This window comes from Oryzias latipes, chromosome 2, assembly GCF_053564925.1.
Source record: "Oryzias latipes strain Hd-rR chromosome 2, Olatipes_Hd-rR_3.1".
Taxonomy (NCBI): domain Eukaryota; kingdom Metazoa; phylum Chordata; class Actinopteri; order Beloniformes; family Adrianichthyidae; genus Oryzias; species Oryzias latipes.
Window position 1 is genome coordinate 47,282,615 of NC_136238.1, and position 18,751 is coordinate 47,301,365.

Sequence of the window (18,751 nt, forward strand, 5' to 3'; positions counted from 1 at the left end):
CCAGGAACCAGGTCTGGCGTGGAGGACGCCCCCTTGATTTGTGATCTGTGATTCCCCCCCCCAAAAGCTGCCTTTTTAAACCAGTTTTAACTGTTCTTTGGACTTTTAGCCTGCCTTTTATCCTGTTTTAACTGGTTCCTGGATTTTTTTATCTTGTTTTTAATCAATTGTTTCCCTAGAATTTTAGAATGATTTTATGCTCTTTTAAGTGTTTTTAACTGGAACCCAGTGGCCATTCATAATTTTATTGCTCAAATAAATTGTCATTGTGGCCAAGAAATCGGGGCCTCTTTGGTGGTGTGTGTGTGCTCTCCCCAGATCATTCCCCTAGCTGTTTAATATCCTTATTCATTTTATTATTTACCCCATCTTTCAACCCCTACAGTCCTTACACTGGGACAGAACAAAAGACTCTGGTAAGAGCAGAGGAGGGGGGCTCTGCATCTACATACACGAAAACTGGTGTAACAATGGGACAATTATAGACCTTTCTTTCTACCGAGAAAGTTCACCGTTGTGATTGTTACGGCGGTGTACATTCCACCTGACGCAAACACAAACAAGGCCCTCTCTCTCCTGCTTAACATCCTTAACAAACATCAACGAGCCCACCCTGACGGTGTTCATGTTATTGCAGGATACTTCAACAGGGCTAATCTGTAAACTGAACTGCCGAACTTTTACCAGCATGTCAAGCGTGCCACGAGGGGTGAAAACCCTCTGGATCATGTTTATACCAACATCAAACATGCATACAGAGCCATACTCCTCCCCTACCTTGGGCAGTCAGACCACTTCTCCCTCCTGCTACCCCCAGCCTACACCACCCTCAGACGTAGTGGGAGGCCCATCAAGAAAACCATAATGACCTTGCATGTCGATGCACATAACAGATTACAAGACTGTTTTGAGCAGACGGACTAGAATATGTTTCAACACCATGAGCTGGAAACACAGACGAGCATGGTGCTATATTACATCGAGTTCTGTATCGGAAATGTGACTGTGAACAAAAGCATCCGGGTTTTCCCTAACCAGGAACCCTGGACGACCAACCAAGTCTGCAAACTCCTCAAAGCCCATGACGCTGCCTTCCCATCAGACGACAGAGCTCTGTACAGAGCTGCCCGTGCTGACCTGAGGAAGGGGGTCAAAAAAGCTAAGATGGACCACAGGAGAACCATAGAGTCCAATCTGTCCAGCAGAGTCCCCTTCCCGTCTGAAATCTGCCACTATCATCCCAGTGCAGAAGAAATCTCCCATCTCCAATCTCAATGACTACCGTCTGGTGGCACTCACTCCAGTAATCATGAAGAGCTTTGAGAGACTGGTCCTCCGGCACATCAGTGATCACCTCCCCCCAGACCTTGACCCCCACCAGTTTGCATACCGCACAAACAGGTCTACAGAGGATGCCATCGCCCTAGCCCTGCATGCTGCGCTGAGCCACCTGGAGGAGCAGCAGAGCTATGTCCGAATGCTCTTTGTGGACTACAGCTCTGCCTTTAATACAATCATCCCGGACATTCTGATCCGAAAACTGGACACTATAGGCCTGCCCCCCTCACATGTGCCTGGATAAAGGACTTCCTCACTTACCGGCCCCAGGCTGTGAGGCTGGGCCCCCACCTCTCTCCCACCCGCACACTGAGCACTGGCTCCCCACAGGGCTGTGTGCTGAGCCCCCTCCTGTACTGCCTCTACACCCACGACTGCAGTCCGCAGCACGAAAGCAACCTCATCGTGAAGTTTGCTGATGACACCACAGTCGTCGAACTCATCTCAAAGGGAGACGAGGCAGCCTACAGGGAGGAGGTACTGAAGCTGGTAACTTGGTGTTCAGACAACAACTTAGCTCTGAACACCAAGAAAACCAAGGAAATCATCATGGACTTCAGGAGGCACAGCACCGACCCAGCTCCCCTCTACATCAATGGAGAGCGTGTGGAGAGGGTCCACACCTTCAGCTTTCTGGGAGTTGTATTCTCCAACATCTCCTGGACAGAAAACATCACAGAGGTCATCAAGAAGGCCCAGCAGAGACTCCACTTTCTGCGGGTCCTCAGGAATCTGGACCCCAGCCTGCTGACAACCTTCTACCGTACGTCCATTGAAAGCCTTCTGACGTACTGCATTACGGTGTGGTATGGCAGCTGCACCATGGCGGACAGGGAGAGACTGCAGAGGGTAGTCAAAGCAGCTCAGAGGATCATCGGCTCCCCCCTCCCCTCCTTGTCGGACTTCTACTCCTCCTGCTGTCTTAGCAGAGCTGCAAAGATCACAAAAGACAGTTCCCACCCCCGCTCTGGACTGTTTGACCTGTTGCCCTCAGGAAGGCGCTACAGGTGCATCAGATCAAGGACAAACCGCCTTAAGAACAGTTTTTTTCCCAAAGCCATAACCATCCTGAACTCCCACATGCACTAACACTGACAGCTCCACACACACCCACACACCCATGTCTCTCTCTCTCTTTCTCCTCTCTCTCTCTCTCCCTGCCTCTCTCTCTCCCTGAGGCTCTCTCTCAGTAGGAGAACAATATGTCTCTGCTATCATGGGCATAGCTAGTGCAATACCTACCTCACTGTGGAAAGTAAAACTTATTTTGTTAAAGTTTTTTATTGTACATTTTTGTACTTTTGTGTATTGTGCATTTTTTTGGGAAATTCCTTTTCTTATGCATGTCTGCACTGAACAGTGATCGGCTCTCATTTCACTGTATGCGTGTGTGAAACAGATTGTACATCATTAGCCGTTCTACAAGTTTTCAGAATTCTGACAGCTTCTGAATAAAAGGTTACACGGGACGTTTTATTCAGAAGTTTTTTATGTGAATAAGCAGTTCAGGGTGCAACACAATCTTAAAACAGGGCAAAAGGGTCACTGTTGTAATCCTTTCAAAAAAGAGACAAACAAAAGTTACCTCCCTAGTTAGCCTACTTAGGCTTCGAGTTAGCTTCGCTGTTCTTGTTTTGTTATCTTAATATCAAACAATTTTGCACTTGTTTTTGTTTTTGTTTTTTAACATCTAATGAACAGAGTGGTATATTCGTTACAGTTTTCTGGACTGAATTTACTTAGGGGGATTAATAAAGTTGATCTTAATCTTAATCTTTCTATCCCTAAGGGGTCTGAAAGAATCCACTGATGCATAGTTTACACAATCAATACCAACAACGGTGTGGGTTTCTCTCCAACAACCAAATCTTATATTAACTGAGGAAAAAGATTTATCAACAGATCTTTGTTCACTAGAAACTGCTTCTTACTGTGAGCCTGTAGGTCCTGGTTCAGTTCTGAAGTCTGGAGGTTTCCCTTTGGACCGGTCACTCTTCATGGAGCCACATCTGGAGGCTGCAGACTGGACTCTCTGTGTGACCTGTTGACCTCTGCAAACACCAAAGCATCAGAGTGTTGGAGGATCTGCTTCTTCATGAACAGCTGATGGACTTTGACATGAACACAGACTGAGCTGTTTAGTCTGGAATAACATGACATGTTTGGATCAACAGTTTCCAGCTTTCAGCATTTTCTGTCAGTCAATCCAGACTTTTTTCTAGAAAAGCTGATTCCAATTCTCCATGTAGAAATGGAGAAATTCTGAGAGTAGAAAGTCCAACTAGAACAATGTGATGTTTGGAAAGCATGAAAATCTGAATCCTAGGAGTCTGCAGTGATTCTTCTCATTAGACTGGAGCTGCTGTCAGTCAGAGTCAGCAGTCAACATGTTTTCTTCTCCAACATCTCTGATGTCTCTCAGAGACTCTCAGAAGACTCAACTGAAAAGATCTCATCACACACACGATGCTCCAAGTGAGTCTGATCAGAGAGATCCAGAACTGAACCAGACCTCAAGTCCTTCATCTGAAAACTGTTGATCATCTGAACTAGAATCCAGCCTCCAAAAACTCTGACAAACACTCACTGTTCCACTCCTGGACGGATGACTTTGAAGTCAGGAGTCCAACCCTTTGACTTGTCACTCCTGAAGGATCCCCGGCTGGATCCAAGTCCAGGTTGGTTCCTGTGAAGAATGCAGGTTGCTGGTGTGAGTCCTGAGCTCTGACATGGAGAAGATGATGGACAGTTGGAGATGTTCATCTCACCTCTGAGCTTTACTCTGGTTGTCATGGTTACCGTCTCTGCCCTTAGAGGGAGGGGCTCCCTCCTGTGGTTCCTCCCACTGATCCATGCTGCTGGATTCACTGGATCCACATCAGCTCACACACACCTTCCACCTTCACCTGCAGAGGAAACACGTCTTCTTAAACTCTGACTGACATCCTGGTTGTTACCAGATGAGGTTCTGAGTTCTGTACTCTGGTACCAAATCTTTTTGTTTGTTTGTGTCAAATAAGATGATGAACCGACTGATCGGGCTGTGTGGAATGTTGTTAGAATTTGTCATTCTGGTAAAAATTGTATTAGATTTTTTCCCCCAAAATCCTTTTTGTTGCATTTTAGCAGTTCTAACTCAGTTGTTAGTTGTGTGAACTTGTATGTTCAAGTTGGATTTACATTGAGGCCTAATTTTGACCAACCCAGAGGAAAATTGCGTCACGTAGGCCCACTTCTGTTCACAGCTCCCTAACTCATGGTGTGGGAATCAACAATTCCCATGAGTCTTAGTTGCCATGGGCGGGGCAAAGTAACCATTGTCCACAAAATGGCTGAAGCCCTGGGGGGTATTCCAGAAAGCAGGGGGTATTCCAGGAAGCAGGTTATGCTAGCTCCCACGGTAGGTTTGAGGCTAAGGAAGTTGATAACCTCAGCTTTCGGTTCCAGAAATGAAGGTATGTTTCAGGGTAGGTCAAGTTGCCATGGCAACTCATGCTCTGAACATAACCTGGGGCCTCATTTATAGATGTTGCGTACACACAAAAGAAGGCGTACGCCACTCTCTACGCAATCATTGAGATTTATAAAAAGCAAACTTGACGGGAAAATGTGCGGTCCTTCACGCAAGCTCTGACCCAGGCGTACGCACAAAAACGGGTGAAATGAGAAACGGCGACACCCTCGGCAGACGGACAAAACACGTGAAAGTGAAAATGACAATACTGCCTCTCATAAATAACATGAAGACTTCACAAAGCAAGTCTTACAATTAACAGCTACACAAACACCCGTTTGATCGATCAGCAGTGAAACAAACAAAAAAATCAAACCAAAATTACAACAGAAATTCAAATGAACACATATTTGCAGAAAGAAAAGTGAAATATGTTCTACAATAAAGTTAACAGAACGAAATAATGTCCAAAACTGATATTCATGTTAATGTGTTTGCTGGCGGAGCAGATATAGGTGCAGGCGTGCGGACGGACGGACAGACGTACTAATTGTTCACTGGGGAAAGTTGTCTTCATATTAAAACATTTCATCATAAGCTATGGAATTATGGTATTCATGCATATGCCTTTAGTTTGTGTTATTTTTGATAAAACAATGTATGGCGTATGTCTCAACCATTCAGAAGGCAACAAGAAATTACATTTGCGCGGAACAATTTCCCATTTCCACGTCGATGCAATTAAATGGAGGGAAATAAAATGCCCCATCACGATGCGTAATGACGCACAATGGCTGATCTTGCGCTCTTAGAAGATGTGGCAAATGGTAGAATTCGGAGTGAACGTAGCCTTAGACAGCAAGAAGACTTGCTGGCAAACGTCGACGAGTGGCTTATGAGCCGGTTCCCACTTCCTCGAGCCGTCCTGTTGGACCTCTGCGGGCTTCTGGGCCCGGCGTTACAGAGGAGAACTCCAAGGAACCACGCGTGTCACCCGGTGCATGCATCTGGCGCTCCGGTCCCCCTCCCGATGGAGTGCTGTAGCCTAGGCTACAGCATTTACGGCGTCTGCTTATGGGCAACTAAGGGCGTGTCATGAAGCCATAAAAGCTGCGCTGCATTTAGAATTGGTTGTGATTTATTAAGGGAAATATGTGTAGGATGTGTGTGCGCACGGTTTTATAAATCCAAATATTTCTGTGCGTACGCACGTCCTGTGTTTCATCCGTACGCCACTTCTGACGCAAATCCTACGCAAAGTTTTAGAAATGAGGCCCCTGGTCTGGAGCAGGTTTAGTTGAAGGTTAGTTTGTTTACAGAGAGGTGAAGCAGCATGGCGTGTCCATTTGAAGATTGATTTAGTGGATGAAGAAGCTCAGATAATACTTTTCCACCATGAAAGGGTGATAAGACCACATATGGATGTTGGAAAGATAAACTTTTTTACTTTGATCTAAATTCATTATTTGCTTCATAAGATAAATCATTTTTTTGTTAAGTCAGTTTAAAATTAACACATAGTTATCAGACAGTTATTTTACTTTCATTCAAATTAATTCAATTAAGTAGGTGTAACTTTGGTGCTGCTGTTAGATCGGCATCGCAAGGGATTGTGGGATACCATTCCCTTTGCCTGTCTGGACGGATTTGGGTTTAAGTGTGGGTTTTTGACCAAATGTGTTTAGTTGTATAACTGTTTTACTGTGTTCTGCCGAGTTATTTCGTCCTACTATGCATAAGTCTCTGCACCATGAGTGAGAGGAAGGGAGAGGAAGATAAGTCTATATAGCACCCCTACAATTACTTGATGTAATGATAATGATGGAAAATTCCTATGTGTATGTGTGCACCTGGTGCATATTATTTCATTCTTTTTATTCTTATAAAAATGAGCATATCTGCCGGCTCAAACATAGACAAATGAGAGTTCAAGAATTATAATTCATTAAGATGGAAAAATATTAATTGAATTGAAGTAAAATGACATTTAGTTAGATAAATGTGTAAATTTGAGTTGTATAAACAATTATTGAGTTTTATAGACATAAGAAATTAGGTTGAATAAATTTAACTCAATTACTTGTTACCAATAGAAGTAATTCATTTAAGTTGGCAAAATTGGATAAGTTCTATATATAACTATGCGTCACAAGGAAAATGGAAATAAGATCAGAAAATCGTGTGTTTACTTTGTCTGTTCTTCTACTACAGAAACTCTTTCTTTTACTTATGCAGCCGTGTGCCGTCATTTAAATCTCAGACTCCGTCTCATTAAAGTTAGCGCTCTCTTTTTTCTCCACACGTTTCCATGGTGACTCTGGAAATCGGTGATCAATTGAGAATGTCTTTATGTACTTGCTGTGCACGAGCATTAACCCAGGGTTACCAAGTCGAGCGTAATTACGCCAACTCATATCCTGTCTTTTGGCGAACAATGAGGAACTATGAACCAGTTTCAGGACTTTTTCCCAAAGGTTGTCCTAGATCACAAAACCTAAATCCTGCTCACATGCCACTTTAATAGCCACAGTAGAAGATTTGCTCATAGACCAAATCCTCTCATACAGAAATGATGTCATCCCTTTTGATAATGGTGGAGGCAGCTGAAGATTGTCAGAATCAGTAGATTGGCAAAATCATGGTCAGGTGGTCTGGATGGAAACTGCTGGGTTTTTTCTTTGACAAAACTTCGAATTAGCAAAGAGTGGGATAAGTGGTTCTTTGGCAAACTGATTTAGGATGATTGTTGTTCAAAGGAGGCGAACATCCCCTCAATATAGAGATCTTTGAGTGATCAGATACCCAAGGAGTAAATTCTGTTTAGCTAACTGCCTCCACTCCGCTATTCCGTCCACTACCACCGCTTGTTACCATGACTTATAAATTGTATTTTGTAAAGCCAAAGCCAGTGCTTTACCACCTCACAGGCCCTATAATTGTGCCATCAACCTCCTTAATGACACTGCTGTGCCTAAGGGGAAATTATTTAATCCATCCAGCCCTGAAAAGGCAGACATGGAAAATTACATACAGGAGGCTCAGGCCACATCCGTCCCTCTTCCTCCCCAGTCGGTGCAGGGTTTTTCTTTGTTGAGAAAAAAGACAAGTCCTTGCGACCCTGCATCGATTGCCATGAACTTAACCAAATCACTGTTAAAGACAAATACTCACTCCCTCTGAACAGCTCTGTTTTTGACTCCGTTCAGGAGGCTCGCATATTTTCTAAGTTGGATCTACTTAACGCTTATCACCTGGTCCGAATTCGTGAAGGTGACGAGTGGAAAATGGCTTTCAACACCCCTTTGGGTCATTATGAATACCTGGAGGTGCCCTTCGGTCTTACTAATGCCCCTGAGGTTTTTCAAAGGCTCGTTAATGACTTCCTTTGCGAATTCCTCAATCGTTTTTTTTGTATACCTCGACGACATACTTATCTATTCTAAAGACTTTGCTCGGCATGAACACCACGTCTGTCTCATCCTCGAAAGACTCCTCGAAAACCAGCTGTTTGTTAAGCCTGAGAAATGTGAGTTTCAAGTATCCATGGTCCCCTTTCTTGGGTATATTATTGAGGCAGGTAGCATCTGACCCGATCCTTCAAAAATAGAAGCTGTCACCAACTGGGAAATACCTGACACAACTTCTATCATCCATTCATTCGCGACTACAGTAGTATAGCCGCCCATCTCACTCAACTCACCTCGACCATCAAGCCATACAATTGGAATTTCAAAAAAAATCAAGGGACTTTTTGTTTCTGCTCCTATCCTCATCCAACCCGATATCAAGAGACAATTTATCGTGGAAGTTGACGTTTCCGACTCGGGTGTTGGTGCCTTTCTCTCCCAAAGAGAAGAGTACTCATAAAACTTAAACCTTGTGCCTTCTTCTCCCGTAAACTCTTACCTAGTGAACAAAATTATGACGTTGGTAATCGGGAACTCCTAGCGATCAAGCTCGCTTTGAAAGAATTGCATCATTGGCTGGAGGGGGCTGAACAACCATTTATTGTTTGGACTGATCATAAAAACCTGGCCTACCTACGATCAGCTAAACGTCTCAACTCACATCAGGCTCGCTGGTGTCTGTTTTTTTGATCGTTTTCATTCTGTCATCACCGACCTGATGCTCTCTCCAGGAAATACAACCTTTCTGAAACCACCACCCATTCGACCATCATTCCTGACACCTGTATTGTGGGGAACCTCACCTGGGGCATCGAAACTAGGGTCTTACAGGCCCAAGGTGAGGAACCCAATCATGCGCCCTGCCCCCAAGGAACTATCTACATACCATCTTCCCTCAGATCTGACATCCTCACTTCCCGCGTCTCCTGCCATGGTGGGGTTCGTAGAACACTCAATCTTCTAAAGAAACGTTTCTTCTGGCCCAGAGAAGGACGTGCACAAACACTTCGTGGCCTGAACCACCTGTGGTTGCTCCAAGACGTCCAACTGTCCTCCTGCTGGTCATCTGCTCCATCTGTCCACTCCTGGTCGTCCCTGGTCCCACATTGCCATGGACTTCGTGACGGGAGTGCCACCCTCTCTTGGCAAATCTGTTATTTTCACCATTATTGACCTTTTCTCCAAATCTGCTCAATTCATTCCTCTTCCCCAGCTTCCTACTGCCACTGAGACCACCGACATTCTGGGCAACCATGTTTTCCGCCGACATGGGATCCCCTCGGACATTGTTTCTGACCGTGGTCCTCAGTTAATCTCTCAGGTCTGGAAGGCATTCTGCTCCGCTCTGGGAGCCACAGCTAGTCTAATGTCAGGACACCATCCTCAGTCCAACGGCCAGGCAGAAAGAGCCAACCAGGAGCTGGAAGCGGCACTCAGATGTCTGGCAGCTCAGAATGATGCGGACTGGTCCAGGTTCCTGGTATGGGTAGAGTATGCCCATAATACTCACCCAGCTTCTGCCATGGGGATGTCTCCTTTCGAAGCTTCCCTTGGGTACTCACCACCTCTGTTTCTGTCACATGAACTCAATCTGGTAGTGCCTTCGGTTCAGCTCCATCTCCAACGGTGCCAACAAATTTGGCACCAGACCAGGGCCGGTCTCCTCTGCACCAAGGAGAGCAACTGCCAGATTGCTAATCGCCACAGGGTGGTGGGACCCAAGTACCAGCCTGGTCAAAGGGTGTGGCTTTCGTTCCGGATGGACTGGGAGGGTTATGGTCCAGAGCTATTTTAATTAATAACTTATTATTAATATTGAAACAAAAAAATCATTGCTATCAAAAGAGCTTTAGAATAACGTAAATATTATTGACTTTTTATAGTAAAATTGATTGGTATTTGTGAAGTGAACTTTCAGTTAGATTGTGAGGGACATGACAAAATTGGTGATGTAAAATGAACAAAACAATGTAAAACACATAATTTCATTACTTTTAGAAAAGGTTTAAAATTTGCATTTACTTGTGTATAATAAGCTGTTCGAATAAATAGCTTGATGAGCAATTTACAGCTTGAAGTAAGAGAGGGACACAAATTGTGCTTTTTTTGTGGAATTGCTGCGGAGCCTCTGGAAACATGTCTTCACGCCATCATCATAGTTTCTAACAGCCCCCCCTCTTCATGTGTTGGATTTTTAAAAACACATTAAGAGCCTAAAAGAACATCCACAGATCAAACTGGATCAGAGTTTCTCAAAGGCTTTCTCTGAACCGTCTCAACACGCCAACGATGCCATGTTGTCAGTGACCTCTGATGTGTTTGTCTGCTGCTCTTTTCCTCACACATCAACACAACAGCTTCATGATGAGAACAGAAAACAACTTTAACACAAAGACTCACCAAAGAAGAAAACAGAGGAACTCCAACATCTGTGTCTGCTGACAAACTGCTTTCTGACCGAGAGCAGAACTCCTCCCTCTGTGTGTGTGTGTGTGTGTGTTTCTGTGTGTGTGTGTGTGTGTGGGTGGGTGTGTGTGTGTGTGTATGTGTGTGTCCTCTCTGCAGTTACAAGAAATCATGTGACTGCAGCTGCTGCCGTCAACCACCAGCTGAAGACACATGATCATATTTCAGCTCTGAGGGGCTGAAATGATCACGTCCTACCAGCTCCACTCTGGATTTGGGACCAAAAACCTTTGAAGATGTTGGAGCATTGTTGGAGAATAGACTGACAACATTGACCTTTGACCCCACTCCCTCATGTGTTCCACATCCAGCTGCAGACACACCACTACAGCTCCCATTCCACTTCTGATCCAGCAGTTAGAACCAGAGCCTGCATTTGCAGCAGGTTCCAACCCACTGACCACTGATCCACACAGGGGGACGTCCTAAGGGGCGGAGTCAGCCACTGGAGAGAGCAGAAAGGAGAAATGGGGGTCACTCTGGGGGTACATCCTCCTCTCAGTGTGTCCCAAACCATCTCAATCTGCTTCCCTGCATTGATCTCCAAAACTTGCAACTTGTGATGACATCAAATCACACAATGATGACACACAACGCTGACACACAGCACGTGAATAGTTTGAGGACAATCCTGCATCTGACAGGAAGCCAGTGGAGCTGAAGGGTGGTGGAATATGGGGAGGGGTATCTGAGCAGGTGAGAAAGCAGTGTTCAATCGTCAATGCTGCTGGTGAGCAAGATCAAGATGGAAAGGGAGGGTAATTGATGGAGATGGGGTGGGGGGAACGTGTTCCAGGAAGCATGTTTAAACTAGCCTGACGTTAAGCCTGAACTCTGGCTGAAATCCGCCTGAACTTGCTTACTCTGGGACCCCTTCTGTTTAACCTCTACATGCTGCCACTAGGGCAGTTAATACGCAGTAATAACATATCTTATCACAACTATGCAGATGATACTCAGATCTATGTGTCACTGACAACAGGTGAATATGGGCCGGTGGATTCACTCAACCACTGCCTCCAACAGATCAGTGCGTGGATGCAGAACAACTTTCTCCAGCTAAACTCAAACAAGACCGAAGTTATTATTTTTGGCCCACAGAAACAAAGAGAAAGTCTCAGCAGCTACCTTCATTCTCTGTGTCTTAAACCCTCAAATCAAGTCAGAAATCTAGGGGTAATCATGGACTCTGACCTGAACTTTAACAGCCATATCAAGTCAGTAACATCAGCGGCATTTTACCATCTGAAAAACATTGCCAAAATCAAAAACATAGTGTCAAAGCCAGACCTGGAGATACTTATTCATGCATTTGTCTCCAGCAGGTTAGACTACTGTAACGGCCTGCTCACCGGCCTCTCCAAACGAGCTGTAAAACAGCTTCAGTACATCCAGAATGCTGCTGCTGGAGTCCTGACCAGAACCAGGAAGTATGATCACATTAGTCCTGTGCTCAGGTCTCTGCACTGGCTCCCTGTACCTCAAAGAATAGACTTCAAAGCAGCTCTGCTTGTGTACAAGTCTCTCCATGGCCGAGCACCAAAGTACATCTCTGACATGTTAGTGCCATATGAACCATCTCGTACTCTGAGGACCTCAGGGGCCGGCCTCCTGTTGATTCCCAGAGTCAGAACTAAACAAGGGGAATCAGCGTTTCAATATTCTACAGCTAAAATCTGGAACAGCCTCCCTGAAGGCGTAAGAGAGGCCTCTTCTGTGTTCATGTTCAAATCTAGACTTAAAACATTTCTGTTTAGCCGTGTATATGACTGAAAGGTCCTATCTGCACTTTTCTTTCCTTTCCTTCCTTTATTTTTAAATCAGTTTTCAAATTTTTTTTTTCTTTTCTTTTAAAGTAAATTTTATGTTGATTATTTCTATGATGTATTGTGATTTTAATGCATTTTTCTGTTTTGTGAAGCACCTTGAATTACTTTGTGTATGAATTGTGTTATACAAATAAACTTGCCTTGCCTTGCCTATGTCGGTTCCAAAAGACCAGATATGAGTTGGCGTAATTACGCTCGACTTGGTAACCCTGGGTTAATGCACGTGCGCGGCAGGTACATAAAGACATTCTCAATGGATCGCAGATTTCTGGAGTCACCATGGAAACGCGTGGAGAAAAAAAGAAAGCGCTATACTTCAGTGAGACGGAGTCAGAAGTAGTTTGGTAAAAATAAAAAGATCTTCACAGATTCATGTTTTATTTTGAAACTTGAAAGTTTTGCTTTAATTTTCAGTTTAGTTTGTAATATAAACACCTTTTCCTAATTATCCGAAAAACTGTTGCATTATGGTCCTTTAGCGCATCTGTTATATTAAATGCATGATGGGAAATAAACATTTAAATCTGCTGATGATAAAACATTTCTCTTATGAGACACAGAGCGTTCACATTTTACAAATACAGATATTTGGTTTATATGGTGATTCATATCATTATGGTCTGATATGAAATCTCTATATAAAATAGTTCTATATCGCCCTAGATCAGTCAGTTATTTCTCAATAGAAGTCTATGGGATTCTGGCTTATGGAGCAAGAAGGTACTTCCTGTTTGGAACGCCAGGGGGCGAGGCCAAACTGTCCAGGTGTCTGTAGAGTCAAAGGTCAGATTAGGAGTCTGCAACCTTCAACACTAAAGGAGCCGTTCTGGTTTGTTTGTCTCTGACCAGAAAAACAGCAGACTGCTTTTTATTTATGTTGATGTTACGATGCGGATTTTGATCCATGTGTGGTTTTTAATAATAAAACATTGAAATGTAAAGAGAAAACAGCATTTTTTCTGACTATAAAACTGATTTTTTCATTTAACAAAGGATGATATGAGTTCCTTTCAAAATAAAACATTCTTCAACATAGAGTCATCCTGATGCAGCAAATGTTCTCTGAGGAAAAATGTCAACAAGTCAAAAATGACATTTTCTATCAGTACAGCTTTAAGTCTACTGTGGTGAACCGTCATCCTTTTTCCTACTTCCTGCTGCTGTTGAGCTGAATAGAAACAGGACTTCATTGTTTCAGGATCCAATCAAAATTCTATCAAGTTTCAGTACAAATCTAGATTTTCTGTCTTTCTTTCTCATTGTAGTGGCAGAAATATCTCTTCATAGTTCCAGAGTCTGTCTTAAATTAAAGAACGTCTGACTGTTTCTGCTAAAACACAACATTTGTTGATAACATGAAGAACTTTGGACTTTGTCTCTTTCAGGATCTTTGACTGACAGCTGAACCAATAAATGTTTCTGAGTTGCAGTAAAGTCTTCAGTGACATCCCAGACTGTCCTGGACTCTGATCCTGAAATCCTCCTGATGACAAAACCTTTGAAAGTTCAGAGTCTGGAAGGGAAACAAGCTGTGAGGAAACCTTCAGTGCAGAAAGAACTGCAGCTTCTTCAACTGGAACTCTGCAGCCAAAGGATGTGGATGAATGTAGCTTCTGCTGTTCCATCTGTCTGGATCTGCTGAAGGATCCGCTGGCTATTTCCTGTGGACACAGCTACTGCATGAAGTGCCTTACAGGATTGTGGGATGCAGAGAACGTCCACAGCTGTCCTCACTGCAGGAAGACCTTCACACCGAGGCCTGTTCTGGGGAAAAATGTCATGTCAGCAGCTTTAGTGGAGCAGCTGAAGAAGAGCGGACTCCAAGCTGCTCCTGCTGGTCTCTGCTCTGCTGGACCTGAAGATGTGGTCTGTGACGTCTGCACTGGAAGAAAACTGAAAGCCATCAAGTCCTGCTTGATCTGTCCGGCCTCTTCCTGTGAGGAAGACCTTCAGCCTCATCTGAAAGCAGCTGCATGGAAGAAACACAAGCTGGTGGAACCCTCCAAGAACCTGCAGGAGAACATCTGCTCCCGTCATGATGAGGTGAGGAAGATGTTCTGATCAGAAGAGCATCTGTTCTCTCTACTCTGTGGAAGAACATGAGGGACATCCAACAGTCTCAGCTGCAGCAGAAAGGACTGAGAAGCAGAGAGAGCTGGAGGAGAGTCAGCAACAAATCCAGCAGAGAATCCAGGACAGAGAAAAAGAGGTGAAGCATTCTCTGAATGCTCAGAAAACCTCCTCTAAGGTTGTGGTTGTTTGGAGAAGTCCTCCTCTTCAAAGAAGTTCTCCTGACCGTCTTCAAAGCCACTTTCTGCTTTTTCAAACTCTACTGTTCAACAAAAACTTGGTTTCTGCCACAAACCAACCTTAGACACTGAAACAGAATGAATCCAATGCAGAAATGTGTTGACACCTTTAATTCAAAGCTTCAATCAGTTTGAATCTCATGAAGAACATTTCAAAAATCCACATTTGGATCAGGCGTCTTCATCAGAGCACAACTCATGTTTCCAGGACTGTGACTCACCAATAGATCCTCATTTCCTTTACACAATCTGTTTCCATCATTTGGATTTTTCATAAAAACTTGAGTTAGAAAAGAATTGTTGGCCCAAAATGTCCAGTTTGAATAGTCTCCAGTTTGTTGTGTTTGGTTGCTAGGTAACAGGGTCTTTAATGTCTATGATGTCATGGTGGCTTTCAGAGTTGAACTCCTGAATATGACGGTAAACATTTGGATTGAACCAAAATGGGATTGAAGCTCATGCTAAATCCTGATCTCAATGCTGAAAAAACCTCCTCCTAGATTCTGGTTGTTTGGAGAAGTCCTCCTCTTCCCAGAATTCCTGAAAAAAGCCCTCATTTCTCCTGACCATCTTCAAAGCCACTTTCTGCTTTAGTTTAGTCCAAACTTGCTTTATGCTGACAACATTTCCAGCTTGAATCCATCTGAAGAATCCAAGGAAACAAACCAATCTAAGTCTGAATTCATGCCACTTCAGAACCAACAAAGCATGTTTCCAGGACGCTGACTTACCAATAGAACTTGGGATTTCCTTTGCAGAATCCTTCTCCGTGTGTTTTCCTTTGTTTTTCTCCCCAAAACCTAAAGCAGAGATTTTTGCTGAGCTGCAGAACAAACATCTGACTGCTTTAACCGCCGTTGATGGTTTGTTGTGTTTCCCTCTATAGCTGCTATGGTCTTGGTATGGTTGCTAGGTAACGCTGTCTTTGATGATGATGACGTCAGAGTGGCCTCTAGAATGGACTTTTTTCTTGTTTCATGTTGATTTCTTTGACTGTTGTGTTAATAATCTCAACAGTTCTCTGTCGCCCTCTGGTGGTTCATCAGAGAAGCTAAACTTCCACAGAAAGTCAATCAATAAACATGAGCTAATTCTTGATGCAGGTTTGAAAAATGGCGTATACTTATATAGCGCCTTTCTTCCTAAAAGGACAAAGCGCTTTTGCAGTCACAGACCCATTCACCCAGTCACATATACATTCACACACTGGTGGCGGCTCCGCTGCCAAACACAGGCGCCAACCGTCCACCAGAGGCAAGGTGGGGTTCAGTGTCTTGCCCAAGGACACTTCGACTCATGGCCGTGCAAGGCGGGAATCGCTACCGCTGCACCACGGCCGCCCCAAAAACACAGATGGAAAACAGCATCAATCCAAATATTAGTCAATGTTTCCTTGAATGGAACAATTTCAGGATTTGTTGTCATAAAGTTGTGAGAAACTGTCTTGTAAAGTGTGTGGTGACGGTCCACTGTGGAAAATGACTGTTTGTGGAACATTGAGATGTGCTCAGTGATTTTGCTTTAGGACACTTTGGTTTCATTTCAAACGTTGGTTTCTCCTAAATCTACAAACTCTCTCCACAAACTGTCTCCTAACTCTCAGGGATTCCTGCTGCTGGCAAAACTCACGGCTCAAGGAACCACTTCATGAATCAGTCACGCTTTGGAATGAACTTTATTGAACAACATGTCATGGTCTGGAAGAAGCCCCAGTTCCAGCTGACAGAAGTCTGCTTCTGATCCATCGTAGGCAATTCTCTCAGAGGTTGATGATGTTGGATGGAAGAACAAGTCTCTCAGGCGATGGAAGCAGCAGATATTGGAGGAGAAGATTTCATCTGAGAATACGGACAACTCCCAGACCAAAGCTGTTCCTGTCTCCAACAGTCTAGAACAGTTTGTCCTGCAGGAAGTTCCTGATGTTTACTTCTCTGCTGGATTTCCATTTTCCAGTGTTTCCACCACTGATGATGTCATCAATCTGACCTTTAAAAACACTTTACTTCCTGGTTTGATTGACAGCAAATGTTCCTAAAGATCTGACCCCCTAAAAGCTCCAATAGCAGCTCAGCAGAAACTCTGATCTTTCTTGGTGTGGAGGGGCGGAGCCTGAAGAGGAAGCATCTTTCTGCAGGTGGTGCTGCAGCTTTGGGCATGTTTTCCAACTCTTTAGCTTCTGCTGTTCATGGAGTCGTGTCCCTCTGTTCTTGGAAAGGAGAAACCTGCAGAGAACTTTTCCCATTGCCACTCCCTCCTTTCAGCTGCTGCCCACTGTTCCCCTCTGAATCAGGAGGGAGGGGCTCTCATCTGTTCTGCCCACCCCCATCTAGAAAGACATCAGCACCACCTGAACATTCCAAAGCTCTTTTCCAACCCATTTCGACTGAGAAGGAACCAAACACATGAAGATTAGAACAGCTGGAACAGGATGAGGGGGAAGCTAAAGATTCAAGTCTGTTTGTGAGTCAAAGACAGAAATCAATAGAAAACACAGAGTTGATTCAAAAGAGCATTTATTAGATCCAAACAGGCAGCAGGAATTTGACAGACAGATTTCAGTTTGAAGCCTTTGGACACTAAGATGCAGTTCTGCAAACAGCCAGCAGGTGTCTCCCTTCTCCCTCCTGCTTCAATGTAGTTGGTGTTGTTGCAGCAGCTGCATCAAAGTGATTCTCTGCATCCAGAGGCTGTCATTCCTCACTGAGATCCACTCTGTTCATTCATGTCCTCTGGAGAAAACAGGCTTTATGCTCAGAAAGTTTCTACTAGTTTAGACATTCTAGAAAATGAGGAGATTCAACTGGATTTAGATGAAACTTCTTTAAAACTGCAGCTAAAAATGCTGTTAGCATGAAAAAGAACAGAGTTTTACCCACAAAACACCAAAGAAAAAGGAAGTTCAGTCAGAAAACTGTGGAAAACATCAATCAAAGCAAAACTCTGAGTCTTTCAAACTGCATGAGTCAATATTTGATCATCAACAGAACAGAGATGATAGAAAAATGATTCAACTGAGAGACTTTTGTTCACTAACTGAGATCAGACGGGATTTCTGCTCCAAAAACTGACTTCAAAGGACTTGAATCCAGACCAGTGAGTCATGTGACCACAGCGTTGTCCGTGTCTCCACTATGAACATTCTGGTCACATGACCATGTTGGAGGTTTCTGAATGAAACTCTGTGTTTGTTTGTCAATGAGAGTTTCTGGAGAACAGAAATCAAGTGTGAAACATCTGGAACCAGAATCTAGTGATCCAGAGTTCTGGTTCTGTCCCTGTTCCAGAGACAGAACCAGGATCCAACGCCTGACCCACACATAGATCTATGTCATCCATAAATGTTCTGTCTGATCAATGATTCCCTCAATCCTTGATTGGTCCATCCCAAACTCACATCTGTCCATCAAATGGAGATCAAAGAAGAAAGTGATGATCTAGAAAAGAATCTGTTTGTCTGCAGGTCTGTTTTTCTCCAGATCCTGGAGCTGCTGAACATCTGAATCCAACCCATGTTTCAGATCAACACTCCAAGTTAGAATGAGAAGAGGAAGTGCAGTTCTCCATCAGTCCACCGGGGGAGCTGCAGCACAATAACTGTCCACTGGATGCTGAGAGAGACAGTGGAGCTGATCTCAGATCAGTTCCTGCTGCAGCTCTGACACTCATCTCCACTTCCTCTGATTCCTCCATCACTCTGCTCTCCACCTCCCAGGAACACCGTCCAGTCACAACATCTCTGCAGACCAGCTGCTGCTGCTGCTGCTCTCTGCTCCTCCAGGAGGAACATCAGAGTCTCCTCTTCCACCTGCAGAGAGAAAGTGTAGAGCCAGAGATGAAGGAGTGTCTCCTGATCCTGGTCTGTCAGTCAGTGATGCAGCACAGCAGCAGAAAGAGCAGCAGGAGCTTCAGTCCTGTTCAGAGCAGCAGCTTCCTGTCATCTTCACCTGT

General features: G+C 44.1%; 3 protein-coding genes across 6 annotated transcripts in view; all 3 read right to left on the reverse strand.

Annotated features, from left to right (window-relative positions):
* The window catches only part of LOC144989016 (NACHT, LRR and PYD domains-containing protein 3-like), a 46,101-nt gene extending 35,383 nt beyond the window's left edge, over positions 1-10,718 (reverse strand). Inside the window, exons 1-4 of one of the 2 annotated variants that reach the window (XM_078940667.1) lie at positions 10,600-10,718; positions 4,107-4,244; positions 3,926-4,024; positions 3,270-3,389 (exon numbers count right to left, since the gene is read on the reverse strand). In XM_078940667.1, coding sequence (XP_078796793.1) covers positions 3,270-3,389; positions 3,926-4,024; positions 4,107-4,192 — 305 coding nt within the window. In that variant the 5' untranslated portion in view covers positions 4,193-4,244; positions 10,600-10,718. The remainder of the gene's footprint in view (positions 1-3,269; positions 3,390-3,925; positions 4,025-4,106; positions 4,245-10,599) is intronic. The other variant, XM_078940670.1, reaches the window with a different exon arrangement.
* LOC111946954 (uncharacterized) overlaps positions 1-18,751 on the reverse strand; it is a 221,116-nt gene that overhangs the window by 55,140 nt on the left and 147,225 nt on the right. The gene's annotated exons all lie outside the window — the stretch shown is intronic.
* LOC144988995 (NACHT, LRR and PYD domains-containing protein 12-like) overlaps positions 17,300-18,751 on the reverse strand; it is a 34,608-nt gene continuing 33,156 nt past the window's right edge. For all 3 annotated transcript variants that reach the window (XM_078940546.1, XM_078940550.1, XM_078940551.1), the window contains one exon: positions 17,300-18,608. In XM_078940546.1, the coding sequence (XP_078796672.1) occupies positions 18,590-18,608 (19 nt within the window). In that variant the 3' untranslated portion in view covers positions 17,300-18,589. The remainder of the gene's footprint in view (positions 18,609-18,751) is intronic.